Source organism: Schistocerca gregaria, chromosome 5 (genome assembly GCF_023897955.1).
Source record: "Schistocerca gregaria isolate iqSchGreg1 chromosome 5, iqSchGreg1.2, whole genome shotgun sequence".
In the NCBI taxonomy this organism is placed as follows: Eukaryota; Metazoa; Arthropoda; class Insecta; order Orthoptera; family Acrididae; genus Schistocerca; species Schistocerca gregaria.
In genome coordinates, this window is record NC_064924.1 from 386,289,951 (window position 1) to 386,310,460 (window position 20,510).

At 36.2% G+C, this 20,510-nt stretch overlaps 1 protein-coding gene across 2 annotated transcripts in view; it reads left to right on the top strand.

Moving 5' to 3' along the window:
- The window catches only part of LOC126273040 (heterogeneous nuclear ribonucleoprotein L), a 172,188-nt gene extending 159,025 nt beyond the window's left edge, over positions 1–13,163 (top strand). For both annotated transcript variants that reach the window (XM_049976434.1, XM_049976435.1), the window contains one exon: positions 11,549–13,163. In XM_049976434.1, coding sequence (XP_049832391.1) covers positions 11,549–11,706 — 158 coding nt within the window. In that variant the 3' untranslated portion in view covers positions 11,707–13,163. The remainder of the gene's footprint in view (positions 1–11,548) is intronic.
- The last annotated feature ends 7,347 nt before the right edge of the window (positions 13,164–20,510 follow it).

Genomic DNA, 20,510 nt, shown 5'->3' on the forward strand with positions numbered 1-20,510 from the left:
GGTAGCTCCGTGATAGTATGTGTTTTGCCAGTTACAGGGCTGATATAGAGTGCATAGGGAAATCTTTCAGCAGGACAGTCACAGGGGCAGGAGACAGAGTAGGGGAGGTGGTTGCAGCGGAAGCATAGCGTCTAACAAGGGTATTGCGTAGATTGGAGAGCAATGAGAAACTATCCTAGGTGTAGTGGGCAAAATCTGACAGCTATTCTAGGTGTGGTGGGCAAGATTTCAGGCAGGATGGATCTCATTTCAGGGCATGATTTTAGGAAGTCGTGGCCCTGTGCGAAGTAGCTGAGTAATACAGTCAAGACAAGGACAAAACTGAGTAAAAAGTGGTGTGCTGAAAAGGTTTTTTTTTTAAAGGGATCTGGGAAATCTGCTTTTGAATTGGGCTCGTAGGGTAATTGCATCTAGTAAAGGCTGAGATGAGAATGGTGGTATATTGTTATAAAGTGTCTGCATCTGAACAAATGAGTTTGCTTTGAATGAATGCCAATGCTGTATAGTGTGTAGCAGCAAGAAATGATAAAGAATTTGTTTTGCTGTTAAACTGTGAATCAACTTGGTGTTTTATAGAGCACTTTATGTGGAAATTTAATTTTAGTCAGCTTCCACATGTAGCCCACTTTCACATTTAATACATTTTGTGTCTTGACATTGTTTCTTGCACATATTTCTCTTGCATTTCATATGTTTTCATGCTTCCCATTGCCACAAATAATGAATTCCTGGTTTTGCTGGTTTTTAGGCCTGCTCTGCTTTGTGCCCACACGTGTTAAAGAATGCATGAATATTCTTGTGAAACTTTTGAAATAATACTTGTTGATTCATATGTTCTTCCATCGGGCAAAGAGCAAGGTGTTTCAAAAATTCATCTCTCTCTTCATTATCAGGATTGTTCAATTTGAAAATAATGGTTGCACTTATACTAAATATTTAGATACCTGTAGAAAAGTGCAAGTGACCATCATCCCATAGGATGAGCACATCTGATATACAGTGTATTCTCCTCCTCTGGAGGCATGATAATCAAGATTTGCTGTGTATTTCTTAGCGTCTTGATATATTACATTTGTGCTTTGTGTTGTCGGTGATAAAAATCTTACCGCTAACTGCTACAGGTTCACCCACCAAAGGGTTAAATAAAGTAACACATTCTTGTGTGGTACCCTTAATAAGCAGACATTACAGTATTTGTCATTAATACCTGAAATTGAACGTTGCTTTTAACAGTCTAGCAATTTGTTGTATTGTTATTTTACATGTAGTAGTACAGTTAATGTAATATAGAGAAATTATTAATACTAATATGAAAGATACCATTTTTACATGTGGCAAGGTGAAACATAGTTAAGCAGACAGAATTAGTTACCTGATGAGTTCTCAACCATTATTGCAAGATGTTTTTTATGATTTTTGTAAGAAAAGTAAATCCATTCATATCCACAAGTCTGGTTTTTACGCAAAATAATGGTTTGTATTCTGACTTTTCTTTCATCCAATGCAGACAGAAAACAATATATAATATTAGAGAAAACATTGAGTAGAGAGAGAATTTCTGTAGTTAAGATAATTATCTTAAAATCGATAGCCTTTTATAGAGTTTAACACTTAGACCAACATCCATCCTAACATTCAGCTCCCAGAAATATCACTGCAGGGACAGTGAAATAGTACTGTTTCACGACTGAGATTTGTCAGTTAGAGAGATCTGTAGGCAACAAAACAGGTCTTATATGAGCTTACATGTAGGTTGTTACTCCTGTTTCCATAGATCAGCGATGAACATAACAGAAAATGAAGGAACTGATGGTAATAATACAAGCACTTGATCAATATTGTTTATTCAAAGGATTTTTTACAATAAAAACATGATTTTTCAAATACTTTCTAGCCCTTTCTGCACTGTTTTTGTGTTTGATCCCAGCACTAGAAACATTAGAACATAGTACTACAATCTGCCAAGTGGCACTCTCCTTTTTTTTCCTGTCCAAACACAAAGTGAAAAACTGGATGAGATAACAATCACAGTTGTGATTTATTACAGTGGCAGAGCCAGGAACACTAGTAGATGGAACAATCTGAATGTGTACAAAAAAAATTCTTGAAAGCAGCTTCTGCCAGACATAATCTGTGCCCCTCCGTTCCCCCTACCCACTTCTCTCACAGCACTGAACAACACTTCCAGCTTGTCTTCTCATCTTAATTGATTTTTTCAGTAGATATAAAAGTAGTTACTGGTGCAGATATGCATGTGATAGCATCATACAAAGCTAGAGATATATAGGCTATTGTGCCTATAAAACCAGTTTTTGTGTGGTAAACCATTTATGTTTCCCCAGAACATTCTTTAATGTACATGGACAACATTTTGCTTGCCTTACTTATTAGCATCTCTATATGTAGCCAAAGTCATAAAATATAAATGCTTATTTTCTGTAGAAGCTAGACATTATAGATCTAAACTTATTTTGTTTCTTATGAAAGCAAAACAAAAAATTTCACATGGACTGTTTAATCATCAGAAAACTAATGCTGTCTGCCAAACATGTCTTCTCACTAGTGAACTAAAGACTCATTTCAGAATATATATAAATGACGAACTAGATAGTGTCAGAAGTTCCATGCAGCTTTTTGCAGGTGATGCTGTAGTATATAGAAAATTTGCAAAAAGATCTGCAGCGGATAAGCACTTGGTGCAGGGAGTGGCAGCTGACCCTTAACGTGGACAAATGCAGTGTATAGCGAATACATAAAAAGAAGGATCCTTCATTGTAGGATTATGATAGCGGAACACACTGGTAGCAGTTACTTCTGTAAAATATCTGGGAGTGTACGTGCGGAATGATTTGAAGTGAAATGATTGTATAAAATTAATTGTTGGTAATGTGGGCGCCAGGTTGAGATTCATAGAGTCCTTAGAATATGTAGTCCATCAACAAAGGAGGAAGCCTACAACACACTCGTTCGACCTATACTTGAGTGTTGCTGATTAGTGTGGGATCCGTACCAGGTCGGGTTGACAGAGGAGATAGAGAAGAGTGGCGCGTTTTGTCACAGGGTTATTTGATAAGCATGATGGCATTAAGATGATGATTAGCAGACACTGCAAGAGAGGTGCTCTGCATTGTGGTGTGGCTTGCTGTCAAACTTACGAGAGGGTGCGTTTCTGGATGAGGTATCCAATATATTGCTTACCCCTACTTGTATCTCCCGAGAAGATCACAAATGTAAAATTTGCGAGATTAAAGCGCACACAGAGGCTTTCCGGCAGTCGTTCTTCCCGCGGACCATGCGCAACAGGAACAGGAAAGGGAGGTAATGACAGTGGTACGTAAAGTGCCCTCCGCCACATACCATTGAGTGGCTTGTAGAGTATTAATGTAGATGTAGAAGATATTCACTGAAGAATTGTAATTCTGCTGCTTGTAAACAGATCAATCAGTAGGTTTCACCTTGCCATATACAGGGTGGTCCATTGATCGTGGCCGGGCCGAATATCTCATGAAATAAGCGTCAAACGAAAAAACTACAAAGAACCTAAACTTGTCTAGTTTGAAGGGAGAAACCAGATGGTGTTATGGTTGGCCCGCTAGGTGGTGCTACCATAGGTCAAACAGATATCAACTGCATTTTTAAAAATAGGAACCCCATTCTTTTATTACAAATTCGTTTTGTACGTAAAGAAATAGGAATGTTTTAGCTGGACCACTTTTTTCCTTGTGGTAGATGGCATTGTAATAGTCGCTAATCACAAACATATGGCTCACAATTTTGGGTGAACAGTTGGTTACATGTAGGTTTTTAAATTAAAATACAGAACTTAGGTATGATTTAACATTTTATTTCGGTTGTTCCAATGCGATATATGTACCTTTGTGAACTTATCATTTCTGAGAACGCATGCTGTTGCAGTGTGATTACCTGTAAATACCACATTAATGCAATAAATACTCAAAATTATGTCCGTCAGTCTCAGTGCGTTTGGCAATACATGTAACGACATTACTCTCAACAGCAAGTAGTTAATCTTCCGTAATGTTCACACATGCATTGAGAATGCGCTGTTGCATGTTGTCAGCTATTGTCGGTGGATCATGATAGCAAATATCATTTCCCACAGAAAGAAATCCGGGGAAGTCAGATCCGGTGAACGTGCGGGCCATGGTATGGTGCTTAGACGACCAATCCACCTGTCATGAAATATGCTATTCAATATCGCTTAAACCACATGCGAGCTATGTGCCAGACATCCATCATGTTGGAAGTGCCTCGCCATTCTGTTGTGCAGTCAAACATCTTGTAGTAGCATCGGTAGATCATTACGTAGCAAATCTGCATACATTGCACCATTTAGATCCCCATCGATAAAATGGGGCCAATTATCCTTTCTCCCATAGTGCCGCACCATACATTAACCCACCAAGGTTGCTGATGTTCCTCAAGTCACATAGTCATGTATTTTCTGTTGCTCTATAGTGCATATTGTGCCAGTTCACGTTACCACTGTTGGTGAATGACGCTTCATCGCTAAATAGAATGCATGCAAAAAATTTCACCGTTCCGTAATTTCTCTTGTGCCCAGTGGCAGAAGTGGGCACGACGTTCAAAGTCGTTGCCATGCAATGCCTTGTGCGTAGACATACGGTACGGGTGCAGTCGATGTTAATGTAGCATTCTCAACACATAAGTTTTTGATATTCGCGATTCCCAATTTGTCTGCTACTGATGTGCGGATAAGCCGCGACAGCATCTAAAACACCTACTTGGGCATGCTTGACATTTCACATGTGACTGAACACTTCTTGTTTGCTTAAATAACGTAGCTATCCGGCGAACGGTCCAGACACTTGGATGATGTCGTCCAGGATACCGAGCAGCATACATACCACATGCCCGTTGGGCATTTTGATCACAATAGCAGTACACCAACAGGATACCGAACTTTTTCCCCAATTGGTAAACGGTCTATTTTAACATGGGTTATGGATCATGTAGCAAATCCCATCCGCACTGGCGGAATGTTAAGTGATACCACGTACCTACAAGTTTCTGACTATTACAGCGCCATCAGTCACAAAGTGGAAAAAGTGGTCCAACTAAAACATTTCTTTACGCACTACACGAATATGTAATAAAAATGGAGGTTCCTATAAAAAAATAGGGGTTGATATCCGTTTGACCTATGGCAGCGTCATCTAGCGGGCCAACCATAGTGCCACCTGGTTCTCCCTTCAAGCTAGACGACTTTCGTTCTTTGTAGTTTTTTCGTTTGATGATTATTTATGAGGTATTTGGCCCAGTCACTATCAATGGACCACTTTGTGTAAAACTACTATTGCATTAATATTAGATACATCAGAGAACTTACTTAAACTGTAGTAGGTGTTACATAATAGCAATAAGAGTTGTTGGTTTATTGTTAAAATCAATGCTTTGATTTCATCTATAAATTAGAGAAAGTGTAATATCAGCTTCACTTTCCTTAGCATATGGTAACAAACTCGTGCTTCCTGCCCCGAATCATACGACTTAGATGTTGGTTTCAATATAACATCATCATTGCAGTCTGTTATCTATGGCCTGTGCTTCAAATCATTACATTGTGTACCAGTTGACTATGTAGGCTGTTGCTTTTCAGCTTATCTACTCCTTAATATCTGTCACAGAAAGCAATTAAAGTAGCTGTGTAGGTGTCATGCATTCCACTACTTAACCTGAATCTATATCCACTGGCAGTATTTTACTGTGGGTTTAGGTAGTCCCTTGCAGTTCTGTCTTTATTTCATCAATATCAAAGTAGCACACCCCAGCTGAAAGGTTGATCATTGCATCCCTTTCACTGATAAACTCCATTCCAAATATACTGTAAGTAATCAAAAAAATTCACTACTAGGTACACACATGATACTGCTAAATTTCCTAGTGTTAGTAGTACACTTGGACCTACTACTTGATGCTTGGAGATCTGGTTCACAAATTTATGGATAGAACATTCATGATAGCACCCACATCTAGCACTACTGTAGTGAATATATCACCTATGCATTTAATGATCACTTACGGACCAGAAAAATTTCTATTTTGTGATGAAGACAACACATGGGAGTTCTGCCTGGAAATCTAAAAGTATTCAATAGACACTATTTCATAGAAGCCTAGTTTGGAAAGATAATGTGTGTAAGAAACTGCTAGCAAAATAGAGTATGAACGCTTTCAGTACACTCAGTGAACTGGTGCCATGCCAACTGTGGGAGGCTGAATACTCAAGTTAAAATAAACGCCGCGTAATGGAACATAGTATTCGGCCGTATGTATGTTAGCTAAAATTCAGATGGCATAATGCAGACCCTTTAATGTGGCAAATTAGGATGATTTGAACTGCGAGTTGCATGAAATATCACAAGAGATCAGGCCTGAACTAAATTGTTAATAGTATTCTTTAAATCTCGACAAGCATTTGGGGGTAGCAGTCACCAAATGAATGGTGTGTTTTCTTAATTTGAAATAAGTGATGACTAATCCTGGTCAATCAAGGATTTGGATTACCACCCTTAAAACAGCAGAAGAAATCATTAATTCCTGTTACATTGTGTCAGTTTGGCTTTTGCAGAAGACGGGTGTAGGCTACTGCCCTGCGAAAGAGAGGCAGGGCTTATTCCTGTGCATCGTTCCTCTTCCTCTGTCTGTCAAAATTCTACTTTATTTATGCTTGCAGCAAGCAACTGCAGTAGCCCAGAGTATCTGCACCCTGCACTTCAGCTGGTCAGTGACAAAATCGGTAACTATTTTTGACTGTGCTGAACTCTCTTTCACTAGTGTTCAAATTTTTCACTAGTGTTCAAATAGTTAAATTAAGTTCTACTTCTTACGCTAAGATGTTGTAGCAGTATCGGGCATGGGTCTCGCAGCTATGAATGCCTACAAAATGTCAAAATTAACATTCTGCAGATTTTGTGATCATGAAATTAGTCAGGAAAAGACCAGTGATGTCTATGTACATCTTCGATCAGAGAAGCATTCAGTTCGTGATCGGGAAAGCACGACTGCTTTTCAACAGAACAATCATTTTTGAAGTTTAAATACAGCCCAACAAAGAAAGCAAAGACCATTTTGGAAGAAAAATACATTGAAGTTTTTGCAAAAGCAAACATTCCGGTCAAAAAGTTCCCAATTAGCACCTTAACAGCCAGCTAAAAACAACTTACAATAATTCAGCAGTTGGATCTTCTGGTCGTACTGTGTGTCTTGTTTCTACTACTAAAAGTTCCGATGAAACAGCTCTTATGTGTTAAGTGTTCCATGACTAAGTTGTCCGACAGTCTTCAATATAACCTAGATTTATTGAAAAATATTAAAAATGAGACTGACAGTGATAACGAGAAATATATAGATATTAGTGAACGCATTGTGGCCAAGATAGACACGAACCCCAAGCCTACTACAGTAGTAAAAGTTTATATGCCAACTAGCTCTGCAGATGAGGAAGAGCTTGGAGAAATATATGATGAGGTAAAAGAAATTATTCAGGTAGTGAAGAGAAACGAAAATTTAGTAGTCATGGGTGACTGGAATTCGGTAATAAAAAATAGGAGAGAAGGAAACATAGTAGGTGAATATGGATTGGGGGAAAGAAATGAGAGGAAGCCGTCTGGTAGAATTTTGCACAGAGCACAACTTATAGTTAACTCTTGGTTCAAGAATCATAAAAGGAGGCTGTATACATGGAAGAACCCTGGAGATACTGACAGGTTTCAGATTATATAATAGTAAGACAGAGATTCAGGAACCAGGTATTAAATTGTAAGACATTTACAGGGGCAGATGTGGACTCTGGCCACAATCTATTGGTTATGAACTGTAGATTAAAACTGAAGAAACTGCAAAAAGGGTGAGAATTTAAGGAGATGGGACCTGGATAAACTGAAAGAACCAGAAGTTGTACAGGGTTTCAGGGAGAGAATAAGGGAACAATTGACATGAATGGGGGAAGGACATAAAGTAGTAGAAGAATGGGTAGCTTTGAGGGGTGAAGTAGTGAAGGCAGCAGAGGATAAAGTAGGTAAAAAGATGAGGGCTAGTAGAAACCCTTGGGTAACAGAAGAAATATTGAATTTAATTGATGAAAGGAGAAGACAGGGATGGCTAGAGGACAAAGGTAAGGATGTAGAGGCCTATCTCACTAGGGCTAAGATAGATACTGCCTACAGGAAAATTAAAGAGACCTTTGGAGAATGGAGCACCACTTGCATGATTATCAAGAGCTTTAATGGAAACCCAGTTCTAAGCAAAGAAGGGAAAGCTGGAAGGAGTATATAGAGGGTCTATACAAGGCCGATGTACTTCAGGACAATATTATGGAAATGGAAGAGGATGTAGATGAAATGGGAGATATGATACTGCGTGAAGAGTTTGACAGAGCACTGAAAGTCGTGAGACGAAGCAAGGCCCCAGGAGTAGACAACATTCCATTAGAACAGTCCTGACAAAACTCTACCATCTGGTGAGCAAGATGTATGGGACGGGTGAAATAGCCTCAGTCTTAAAGAAGAGTATAATAATTCCAATCCCAAAGAAAGCAGGTGTTGAGATGTGAAAATAACCAAACTATCAGTTTAAAAAGTCACAGCTGCAAAATACTAACGCGAGTTCTTTACATACGAATGGAAAAACTGGTAAAGCTGACCTCTGGGAAGATCAGTTTGGATTCCATAGAAATATTGGAACATGTGAGGCAATACTGACCCTATGACTTACCTTAGAAACTAGATTAAGGAAAGGCAAACCTATGTTTCTAGCATTTGTAGACTTAGAGAAAGCTTTTGACGATGTTGACTGAAATACTCTTTCAAATTCTAAATTTGGCAGGGGTAAAATAAAGGGAGCGAAAGGCTATTTGCAGTTTGTACAGAAACCAGATGGCAGTTGAGTCGAGGGACAGGGGAGCAGTAGTTGGGAAGGGAGTGAGACAGGGTTGTAGCCTCTCCGCAATGTTATTCAGTATGTATATTGAGCAAGCAGTAAAGGAAGCAAAAGAAAAATTTGGAGTAGGTATTGAAATCCATGGAAAAGAAATAAAAACTTTGATATTCGCCGATGACTCTGTAGTTCTGTCAGAGACAGCAAAGGACTTGGAAGAGCAGTTGAACGGAATGGACAGTGTCTTGAAAGGATGATATAAGATGAACATCAACAAAAGCAAAACGAGGATAATGGAATGTAGTCAAATTAAATCGGGTGATGCTGAGGGAATTAGATTAGGAAATGAGACACTTAAAGTAGTAAAGGAGTTTTGCTATTTGGCGAGCAAAATAACTGATAATGGTCGAAGTAGAGAGGATATAAAATGTAGACTAGCAATGGCAAGGAAAGCGATTCTGAAGAAGAGAAATTTGTTAACATCGAGCATAGAATTAGGTGTCAGGAAGCCATTTCTGAAAGTATTTGTATGGAGTGTAGCCACGTATCCAAGTGAAAAATGGACGATAACTAGTTTGGACAAGAGAATAGAAGCTTTCTAAATGTGGTGCTACAGAAGAACGGTGAAGATTAGATGGGTAGATCATATAACTAATGTGGAGGTATTGAATAGGATTGGGGAGAAGAGAAGTTTGTGGCATAACTTCCCTAGAAGAAGGGATCGGTTAGTAGGACATGTTCTGAGGTGTCAAGGTATCACCAATTTAGTACTGGAGGGCAGATTGGAGGGTAAAAATCGTAGAGGGAGACAAAGAGATGAATACAATAAGCAGATTCAGAAGGATGTAGGTTGCAGCTGGTACTGGAAGATAAGTAGTTTCTACAGGATAGAGTAGCATGGAGAGGTGCGTCAAACCAGTCTCAGGACTGAAGAAGACGATGAGTCATTATTATAGTAGTACTAAATATATAGGTCAATATACAAAAACAGTTTACCTATGCTGTTGCTTATTGTTGCATTAGTGGCTGGTGGTTTAACATGCAAATTACATTGCGTTATGAATTATCATATCAAAAGTGCTTTATTGCCAACATGGTTGGTTAGTGAGCAGTACTTCAAAATATTGTTAAAACTAAAAATTATCTTCGAAAGAAATGGATGAGGAAGCAGGTTTCTCGTTTACTGTAATTAATGTGAGCTTTATATCCTTGTCTCATGTGACTACCATCCATATAAGACCAAAATCGATTATAAAGCATTAATTCTGAAATTATTTTTGAAATTTTGTTAGTGGCCCTGAATAAATTCATTTGCTGACATTCTCTGCATTGTATTTAATGAGGGCACATACTGTTTTGTATTTCATTAATTAAACAATTTTATTGCAATAACTAATAAAATAGCGCTTCCTGAATTGACTGGACTCCTTGAAAAATTAAATATTAATGAGTTTTAAAGGGGCATAATTATTTTTATAAAATTATTTAGTGGCCAACGAGTCATTTCTGTATTGGCAGGAATTTGTATCTCACACATGCAATCTCTGTGAATAGTTACGTAATATCTGTCTAGTGCCAGAGATCTAGTCCACTTTAGAATACATTCCAAACACAATTACTGGAGGCACATGTTGTCAAGTTGTTTTGTAAAGTATTAATAGGTTTCTGTGATTTACTTAAGGACATAGCATCGTACATAACCATAATTATAAGATTCAGTAAACAGCAGGCATTTTATATTCTAAACTCAATAATGTAATTGTAACTTTAATCACGATTGTGTAGAATTTAATAAACACACAAGCATTGATTTTTTCGTCATTCCATAAAATTTTGAATTTTTTTATGTATTTACAGTGTTAAAGCTGTCTTGGTGGGAGCTAACTTGTATTCAGGCACACAGACTGGAACCATTTACTTCATGGATTTTGTGTAACCTTTCTAATAGTCTAATAGTAAATGAAATTAAAATTTGTTCGTAACATCATATTGATGGTTTGATGTCCTGTATCGACCAACAATCCCCAAGCAGCTGTTAAACCGATTTTGATTACTGCCTTAATATTTACAGGCAATTAACAAAATGTCATACTAAATAAAGTGGTGCAGGCTCGTTTGCAGTAAATTCATTTTAAAGAAAAAAAATTAAGTCACTAGTTTAACATACAGTGAAATGGCTGCTTCTGTTAAAAAATAAATTTATAAAGATACTTCGACATTAGATGCAATATTGCTCAGTAAACTAAAACAGAAATATAAAGTTAATGTAATTTCTTAAAAGTTCCTCTTCTGCAGCACAGATTCCACCCTCTGTATTTGTGATATAAGCCTCCCACCCCGGGCACAGGATGATCATTTTGATTGTATCCAATACAGTTTTCATTATCTTTCGCTAGAGAAAAATCTTCACACTTATAAGTACTTTATAAATATTATTTTATGTGGTCTTGAAAAGGGGTTTCTAAATTTTATCAGTAGTGCATAGATCAAAATAATCAATTAATGTAAGCTACTGGCCTACTGCATATATTTTGTTTTTATCATAAGATGTAAGAACCGTCAAAATAATTGGATTAATAAAGCATATATATACTCAGTGGTCATTAGGTGTGTTGTTCCTTGGTTTCAGGTGGAAAATTTCCATACATCATGAAGCTTTGTTTCTCATCATCACGTCAGATTCCAAATTCCATGCGCCATGGAAGTGATCAGCAACAGTCATCTCAGCAACAACAGTCTCAGCAGCAGTCACAACAGCAAGACGAGATGCAAAACAACGGACAGTAGACACTTCTCAGCTTTCTCATAAGGTCCTTTAATATTACATGCTTAATTAAGTTGCAGCTCTTAGTGTTATTTTTTTCACAAGATAAAATTCAATTAAATTTGTATTAAAAGACCTCTTGTAAAAAATCTTTTAGAACAGCCTGAATGCTCACTCCAGTTACTTTTTTTCCCATGCATACTTCACAGATGAGCATGCAAGTCAACCTTTTGTTGATTATCAGAATAACTCGTATAAAGCTGTCTGCTATAGTTCTTTCATGTGTAACATGTAGGGTAATTTACGTTACTTAGAGCAACTGTGTGTCTATAGATTTCTGTTTACAGATAATATTCCTTTCTTTCAAAAAGACAAGACTTCATCAGATATAAATTCCCTTCCAGTTAGTTTAAGAAATACATACAGTGAGAAGTTTTATAAAACATCAGCTGTTTCAATGTGATTCTAATTTTGAATATTTATCATCATTTCCACCTCGCAGTTGGCATTAGTACTATTAAATTTATTCGGTTTGTGGTAGCATTTGAGATACCACTTTCTTTTGACAAGAGTTTTTTCCTTGCTCTCGTGTTACCCATTGTCTTTTTCATTTCTTCTTTGGTTTTTCATATTCATTTAGAAATTATGTAACACTTTTATCTACACATGTAAAACTTCCAGAACTGTGATTGAAATGCTAATGTATATGTTTGGATATTTTCTCTTTAGCAGCACTTGATTAATTTTGTATCATGGTTGGAATTTTATTGTTTCCATTATTTGCTGCAGAAATGTGGAGTTGTATTTTACTGTATGATACAACAACAGTTATCGGTGTTAAAAATTTGGCAGTGATTGAAAGATAAAGCTAAGCTAGAGAGCAAGTGGAAAAGTTCAAATTTACAGTGATCAACACAAAGTGAAGGAAGGCCAAAAGCGCAGCAAATAAATGGTGCCATAGTCATTGCTGCAAACAGACTTAACACAAATCCTCACATTAAAGTGTGAGGTGAATCTAAAACATATCAATATAGTGCTTATATATACATATATATATTTAACAAAAATCTGGAAAGTATACTATTTTGAAAGTATCATTCCATAATTTTTAAAGATGTATTGGTGTTTTTTACATATTGAATGTGTAGTGTATCCATGTCTTATAGCGAGTACATTTGCTGTCCTGCACTCCTTGGTCTTCCTGCAGACTTTGTTTTAGGACGTTAAGTTCAGTTTTGTTCTGCTAAATGGATGTGAAACTTATATTTTGAGAGAGAAATATTTAAATGTACTTTCAGTACGAACCACTGCTTATGAAAGACAGTAGTTTAAGGTAGTATTATTTTTAAGGCATTGGATAAAGGATCCTAACCGTAAATAAGGTTCCTGTGTCCAGGTTGTATAATTAGACCTATACCCGCATTTTAGGTGTCCATTACTTTTGTACTGATAAGTTCAAATAAAATTTTCCTTTACATTATTATTTGTTATTTCCAGCAATTTCCTTTTTGTTGTGGTGCTTCATTTGTTGAGAAAGTATACATTAAAACATAAATCACATTACATATTATGGTAACAAAGCAGGATTCTCCTTACCTGCTCAGTTGCAGTGCAGGTTTAACATTTTCCTCGTGAAGTTTGTTCATTTAAAGAGTGTGAGTGAGTGTGGATGTACTGCACTGGTGTGTGTTAATAAAACAGATTGATTTTATAGTGTGTGTGTTGTACAGAATTAACATTGCTGCCATCACTTCTGTGGTTCAGCTCGTGCTTGTTTCCTATTTTGAAGACTATTGACATAAAAAGTGCCATACTTGCTGGTGAAGCAGGGGAGGGGTGGGGGGTGGAGAGAGAGAGTTGATTGGCTTAATGGTGGCATTGTGTGGAAATGTTGGCCACACAAAGAATGAGGTCCCTATTGTAACATTCTAAGAGTTTTCTAGTGGGGTTACATTGTGGTAATATAAGCACCATATTTGTTGAGTCACAAAGGGCTGTACACATTCTTTCGCGAAGGGTTTCACATCAGATTAAAAAGTTTCTTTCCGTTCATACTGATTTTTTGAAAGATCCATTCCGTTTGCAGACATACTGATATGTTAAAATTGTGCTGAGAATTGACTATTATTTCAGCATGTGCATAATATGAAGCAATCAATGTTCCAGAAAATTTTGTTCTTCGATGAAATTGCTGTACATTTTAATAATTAATAGCACCTTCCATGGAGCCTTTGTCAAAACACCATTTACATCCTGCCAGAAAGGCGATGGTTGATAATTACGCTGTTAATGAAATCAGTGCAGCACTTTTTTATTCTTGAGATAGCTATATAGTTAAAGGTGGTCATTCACAACAGAAGACTGGCTTTAAAGCTGATGTTTATTTCCTGTTCAATTGCATGTTTGGGCTGCAACAGATATTGCAAAAGATTGATGATAAAAACATACACCAATTTTTGTAGTATTTCCTTTACACCAATTTGGAATTAACAGTAATTTGAAATAGCACTAAGTGGACATTTTTACACGCATTCATGTCAGATGTCATTTCTACCAAATTTGTGGACTCCTTAAATAATTTACATCAAAATCTCTAAATACAAACCATATAGTTGTCATAAAAGAATATATTAAGAAGTTACTAAATTTCCTTTACAACTGTATATTAATGCCTCATAAGCTTGTGATAATGAATTAGGACACAACACTCACATGTCAGATAAGAATTTGGTCTTTTTCCCCAGACTTGCTGGCAGTGAAAAGCTAGCTATCATGTAACTTAGATATCCTTGCTATACATAGCACATTTGCATTTGATAAGAATTTACAAGCAACCAAATGGGGAAAATGCACATCCGCAAAACCAAAATTGTAACCTGTAAAGTTTATTTATTGGCAGCAAACCTGTCCCTTACTAACGGTAATGGTAAATCTAGAGATTAATTGGTGCCAGCTATGTAGGACAGAATGTTTGGTTTTTTGTAAAGACTTCCAGAATTTGACTTCCTCAGTGCAAGTGTGAAGCATGAAAAGTGAAACAGTAACATTCATAAATTCCTGCACACTTGAAACAAGCAGTTAAACAATTGTAGAAATGATAGTAATGAATAATAAAGATGTAATCTACAGAAGCTTCATTGAAAACATTTAAACCTATAGAAGAAATTCAGTTTTGAAAGTCTGATGCTTTCAAATTTTATTTTTATAAACTAAATGCATATTTCTTTGTGTAAAAGTCACTGAATTAGAACCGACTTTACTTTTTTAAATCCTAAATTTAAAGTATTGACAGGGTAGTAACTGGAGGAAACTTAAATTACACAGTTGGTTTTCGGTGACTGTTGGTATTTTTAGTGTGTAATTATAAACATTTCCAAAAACTATTCATACGTAATTTTTATTTGCTGACATTATATAATGTTCTACATGTTCTCATTGCATCATTTCAGACAATTACACTTTCTGCGCCCCCTCTGTGGGTTGCCTACTGTAACACCACATTCAGCTTACATTACACACAAAGAAAAGAAGATATGGCCAAGACAGTGGATACAGTGAACATTAACAGTGAATTACACTGAACATTAAACTCCTTTACATTTTACATTGATGTGCTTGTCATAAATGACTGCGTCTGGAGTTTCGAAACTGTAAACTGTTCTAGCTTACTGCATGACATTGTAATATTACTTATTTTGTTAATCATGTGCATGACATACTTCACTGCATAATGAAGTTCTGCCCATAAGAATGTGTGATAAAATGTATTTTCTTTTGATTAACTAAATGACATAACACATTATTGTTTTCAGGAATGTACAAAATTCTTTTCTTGCATTTTGAGAACTACTTTTGGACTGCATTGATTTGTGTAGTATTGTAAGTAGCTAAGCCATGAGTAAAGTGGCATAGTTAACACAAATTGCATCTGCTTCTTTCTTTCTGAAAAATCTATTAATTTTTTTTTAATTGCCTGAAATCCTCAAAGACATTGTGACATTTGTAGTAGCATTGTGCTTGTAAATGCTTCAAATGTTAAAGTTGGAAAAAAGATTGCAATTATGTTGTCAGATGGCTTGTGCTCTGCCGCTACCAGCTTTTTTTCCGGAGGTTATCTGGAAAACAAACCATAGATTATGTGCAGATGGTAAAGGTTGGTAACAAATTTAAAAAATGTTAAATATTTTAATTTGCTAGTTTCGATGTTTACTTGCTGTCTTGACAGTAATTTTAGTTACACAGCAGCACGCAGGGCTGGAACTATACATAAATGAAAATTATAGTATTCTTTTGAGAAGAATAGTCCATTAGGCAGTTAGCATCATATAACAGAAATAAATGTAAAAGGCAATTTCTGTTACGTGATGGATACATACTTCTGCAGTATTTGATGCGGGTCATAAGTAAGGTTGGATATGAGTAACAAACTGTGGTGTCTGCGTGAGGTTCGTAATATAGTTGCCCGTTTGTTGAGCAAGTGCTATGAACAGCTAGTAGCTGTACAAATGCTGAAACAGTACTATGTCCAGTGCTTTTATTACTAAACTAACTTTCCTTGAAATAACTTTTCACATTTCTCTTTCGATAACGGCAAGTCTTTCTGTGTTTCATCATTACTCTGTAAAAATCATAATACAACATATTAGACAGGAATATTACTGGTTTACATAACAGTACAGTTTATTTTTATTATTGGTGTCAAAGAATTCCGAGCAAATTTGTAGTGTGGTAGGAGTGAACGTACATGACCACTTCTCAGAGAATTCAGCTACAGAAAAATGTACTGTAATAGTATTATCATTTTATATAGTGGTTTACATACAGAAAATGGTGTGTATTACAAAGATTTTGGAAATAATTATAAAAAAATTCATTGTAAATACTGCATGAACTATACATTGAAATTTCATCCTTCAGTGTCACACCTGCCCGTGCAGGTGTTGACTTTATTATCTGCATGTTTTACTTTATTTTGCTTTGTGCTCCATGTACTTCCTGAGAAATGTGTATGCTGTTGTGGTGTGACACACAAATTCAATTAACTATGCAGTGAGGCCCTATAATAGAATTGAGAAAAGAAAGCCAAAACTTTTATAAAACTGAACTACTGTGTAAAAATGATAATTTTATGGTCTAGTAATTATTATCCATCACCTTTTAATGTTAAGAGTGCATTTTCAGTGAAACTGCATATTTACGAAAGATCATTATACTATTTTGTAAAGTTTATTACCATATGCATTGCCATTTACTATGCACAAAGATATCATTTGCTTTATATTTGTAGATGGAATTTAAGAATTGTCATGTATACAAAGATAGATAGTGTAGATGGATAATAGTAACAAGTTAGTATATTCCAGTGTTGTGAAATTCATATTGTGGCTGTAGGTATCCAATTGTGGTTTGTATTTATGATTGTAACATTCATTCGTGCCAGTTACATTTTAATGGAACTGCAAAGCAAGTTACTTTAGTAGATATTTATTTCCTCACTGTATTGAAAGACAAAAAAATTTGGTAGTAATATGAAGAAAACTGGACATGAAGATTCCTTTTATTATTATTATTGTTATTATTATTATTATTCCAGCATTCTTGTGAAAAGCAGTTTCCTTGTAATGTAGCATTGGTGCAAACAGCAATAGTTTATTAGTAGTACTGATAAAGACAAACTAGTATGTAAGATTATGAGAAAAGCCATTCAAGTCAATTAAAAGAAAGTAATAAGTGTATTAATGCTAAAGTGTCAAGTTTCGAGCCTCAGCTTATTTAGGTGTTTTCTGCAGATTAACCTAGTTGTGTCATTAACTGAATGAAACAAAACTTCAACACCCAGAAGTGTGTGTGTGTGTGTGTGTGTGTGTGTGTGTGTGTGTGTGTGTGTGTGTGTGTGGTGCGCAATTACAATATGTAAACATTGTTTCAGAATAAAATGACACAGGAACAGCCCTGTTCCGAAATGATTCCATGGCTTGTTTGTTACTTCTTTCACTCACTCACCCCCCACCCCCCAATGCCTCATAATAAACTATTGTGTAGTAATGGACAGGCTATTATTTTACCTACTTTCCATTTACCAGTGTGTTATGTTTGTGTGTGAATAATGTACCTTGTAATGAGAAGTGTGCTAGAAGTGAAACTGATCATTTCATTGTAGATATTTAGACTGTTTATCTGGACCATGCAGACTATTATCAGCAATTATTTATGCAACTTATAGTAACTTGCAGCCAAACCTGTTGTGGTACCAAGGTCTTCTGTGCCATAGTGCAGATGCTGTATGTAGAAGTATTTATACTTCGTCCAATGGCTCCACCTTCTTTGCAAGTTACTTTTTAGTAGGTGCATTATCTCATATTAGATTCAGTTGGAGCCTGAACTGTAATTCATTTGATTTAAAACATACAGAAATAGTCGTGCAGTTTTTTTGCACCTTTAAAATGTATTCCATTTTTAATAGTGTTATGGTTAATCCGTGATCAGGTCTAGAGTACCTCTGTGGGGGGCAAATGGACTGAAGTGTCAAATCAGATACAATAAAATATTGTAAATTGAGACCAATAGTATTAGTGTTAAATTTTGTGCACTTACTATATGGTTAAAGTGAGGTCTGTACTAATTGATTGATATTAGTTTATTAAATATTACTTCATTAACTAGGCTCTTTACATGTATGCTACATTTGTAGAAGTGTGAACATATTAATACAGAAGTGTCTGAAATGAGTCAGAATCCCTGAGTCTGTAAAGGGTTTAGATTTGTTATTGTTAACAGTCCCTTTTATTGTTACATGTAACTGTTTTTAAATGACAGAACAACACTTTTTCTTTTTTATATATATATATCTCAAGCTATTCCACGTTTTTTTTAATCAGTGCAATATTTCGTTGGAAAACTTCTGTATGCTACTAAAACTAGTTTTGTAACTAGATCAAATGATTTTTAGTGAAGTTGTAAGCTGCTGCTTTAGTTATCAAACTAAATACTGTATCAAAATATTTCACATTAGCAGTTAATTTTATTTTGTGTGTGTGTGTGTGTGTGTGTGTGTGTGTGTGTGTCCATGGAAGATTTTCAGAACAGCTTCAATAAAATTTGATGTGATGCTGTGACAGAAGGTGTAAATTTTATGCAATAAAATGATCAAAACTATGCTGCTTTTTTCACTTTTCAAGCCGTAATGTTCCCTGCAAATGTTGATAGATCTGGAAGAGTGTGATTCACAAAAGTTTGTTATATTAACATCACCTGTGTGTAAAGCTTCATTACTTTTTCAACGTACATAAATATGAATGAGCTAAGATACTTTATGAATGAGCTAAGACACTTGTTTGCATTCCTAGTCTTTTACTCACTTGCATGGTTTGGTTAACCAGTGAGCAAGAGAGCAGTAATATTAGTTAATTCACGAGTATCAGCAAACAGTAAAGAATTGAAGGTTGGTATATCAGTGCATCGATGTCAGCTGTATCCATTTGCAGTAGTCTCCTTTTCTTGCTACAGTGGTGATTCAAAATGCATACATAATGATGTTGGCAGTAATAGAGGAGGAGAAGAGGGAGAAAAAAAATTATGTTCATCTAATCTTTCAATCCTACAAGTATTGAAGCCTACATGAAGACAAAATTTGAAGTTATTTTGATTTTTAGTTACGTAAAATTATATTATTTTGTCCATGCAGTGCTTCACACTGTATGGTTTAATGATTCAGACACCCTCTTGTTTGTTTAAATGAAGATGAAGGCAGGAAAGAGCTTTTTTTAAAAAGACATCCAATTTCCTTCCGAATCCACACATTATAAAAGTTTCTAATCCAAATCTAAAATGTTGATTAGGCAATTAATTTAAAGTCTTCCTTCTTGCAATGCATATTGCAATTTACTACAAATGGCTGATGTTTGATAGGTAGCAGGCAGTTGTAAGACGTGTTGGAACAATGCTCTGGAGACTGGGGTGATTCCCAAATATATTCTGTATTAAACTGAATCATTTTTAATGTAGATGACTGAAATTATTGAATTCCTAACACAAAGCAGAGGGTCTCATTTGTAAATCTGTCTCAGAGGTGTGAAACTGACATCAGAAGGTAAGTTGATTAGTGTTTTATGTCCAGTCAACTGCATTCATTAGAGACGGAGCACAAGTTCGGGGGGAAGGAAATTGCCTGTGTTCTTTTCAAAGGCACCATTCAGGCATTTTTCTGGATCAGTTTAGCGAAAAAGTGAAAAATCTAGATGACCAGATAATGGTCTAAGTAACTAACCTCGGGAAGGGGAACTTAACGTGGAGTCTGATAAGGAGTGATAATGAGCTTCCATTGACTTTTAAAGTATAGTTCAGGAACAAGGTTAGTAGCATGTGGGTATCAGTGATCACAGCAAGTGGCTCTGCTCTGCCACTGCTGGGATCGTGGCAATTTGGAGCCCCCCCCCCCCTCTCTCTCTCTCTCTCTCTCTCTCTCTCTCTCTCTCTCTCTCTCTCTCTCTCTCTCTCATGTTGGGCAAACTGGGTGGCCAAATCATTGCTTAAATTGTCTCGAATGTTCTTCAGACCAATTGTGACTAAGTGTTGTGGTGCATTGTCATCCATAAAAATTCCGTCATTGTTTGGAGCATGAAGTTCCTGAATGGCTGCAAATTGTTTCAAAGTAGCTGAATATAACCATTTTCAGTCAGGGATAGGTTCAGTTGGACTAGAGGGCCCAGTCCATTCCATGTAAAGACCCCATTATGGAGCTGCCATCAGCTTACATAGTGCCTTATTCACAGCTTGGGTCCATCGCTTCAATGGGGTTTGCACCATTCGAGCCCTGCGATCAGTGTCT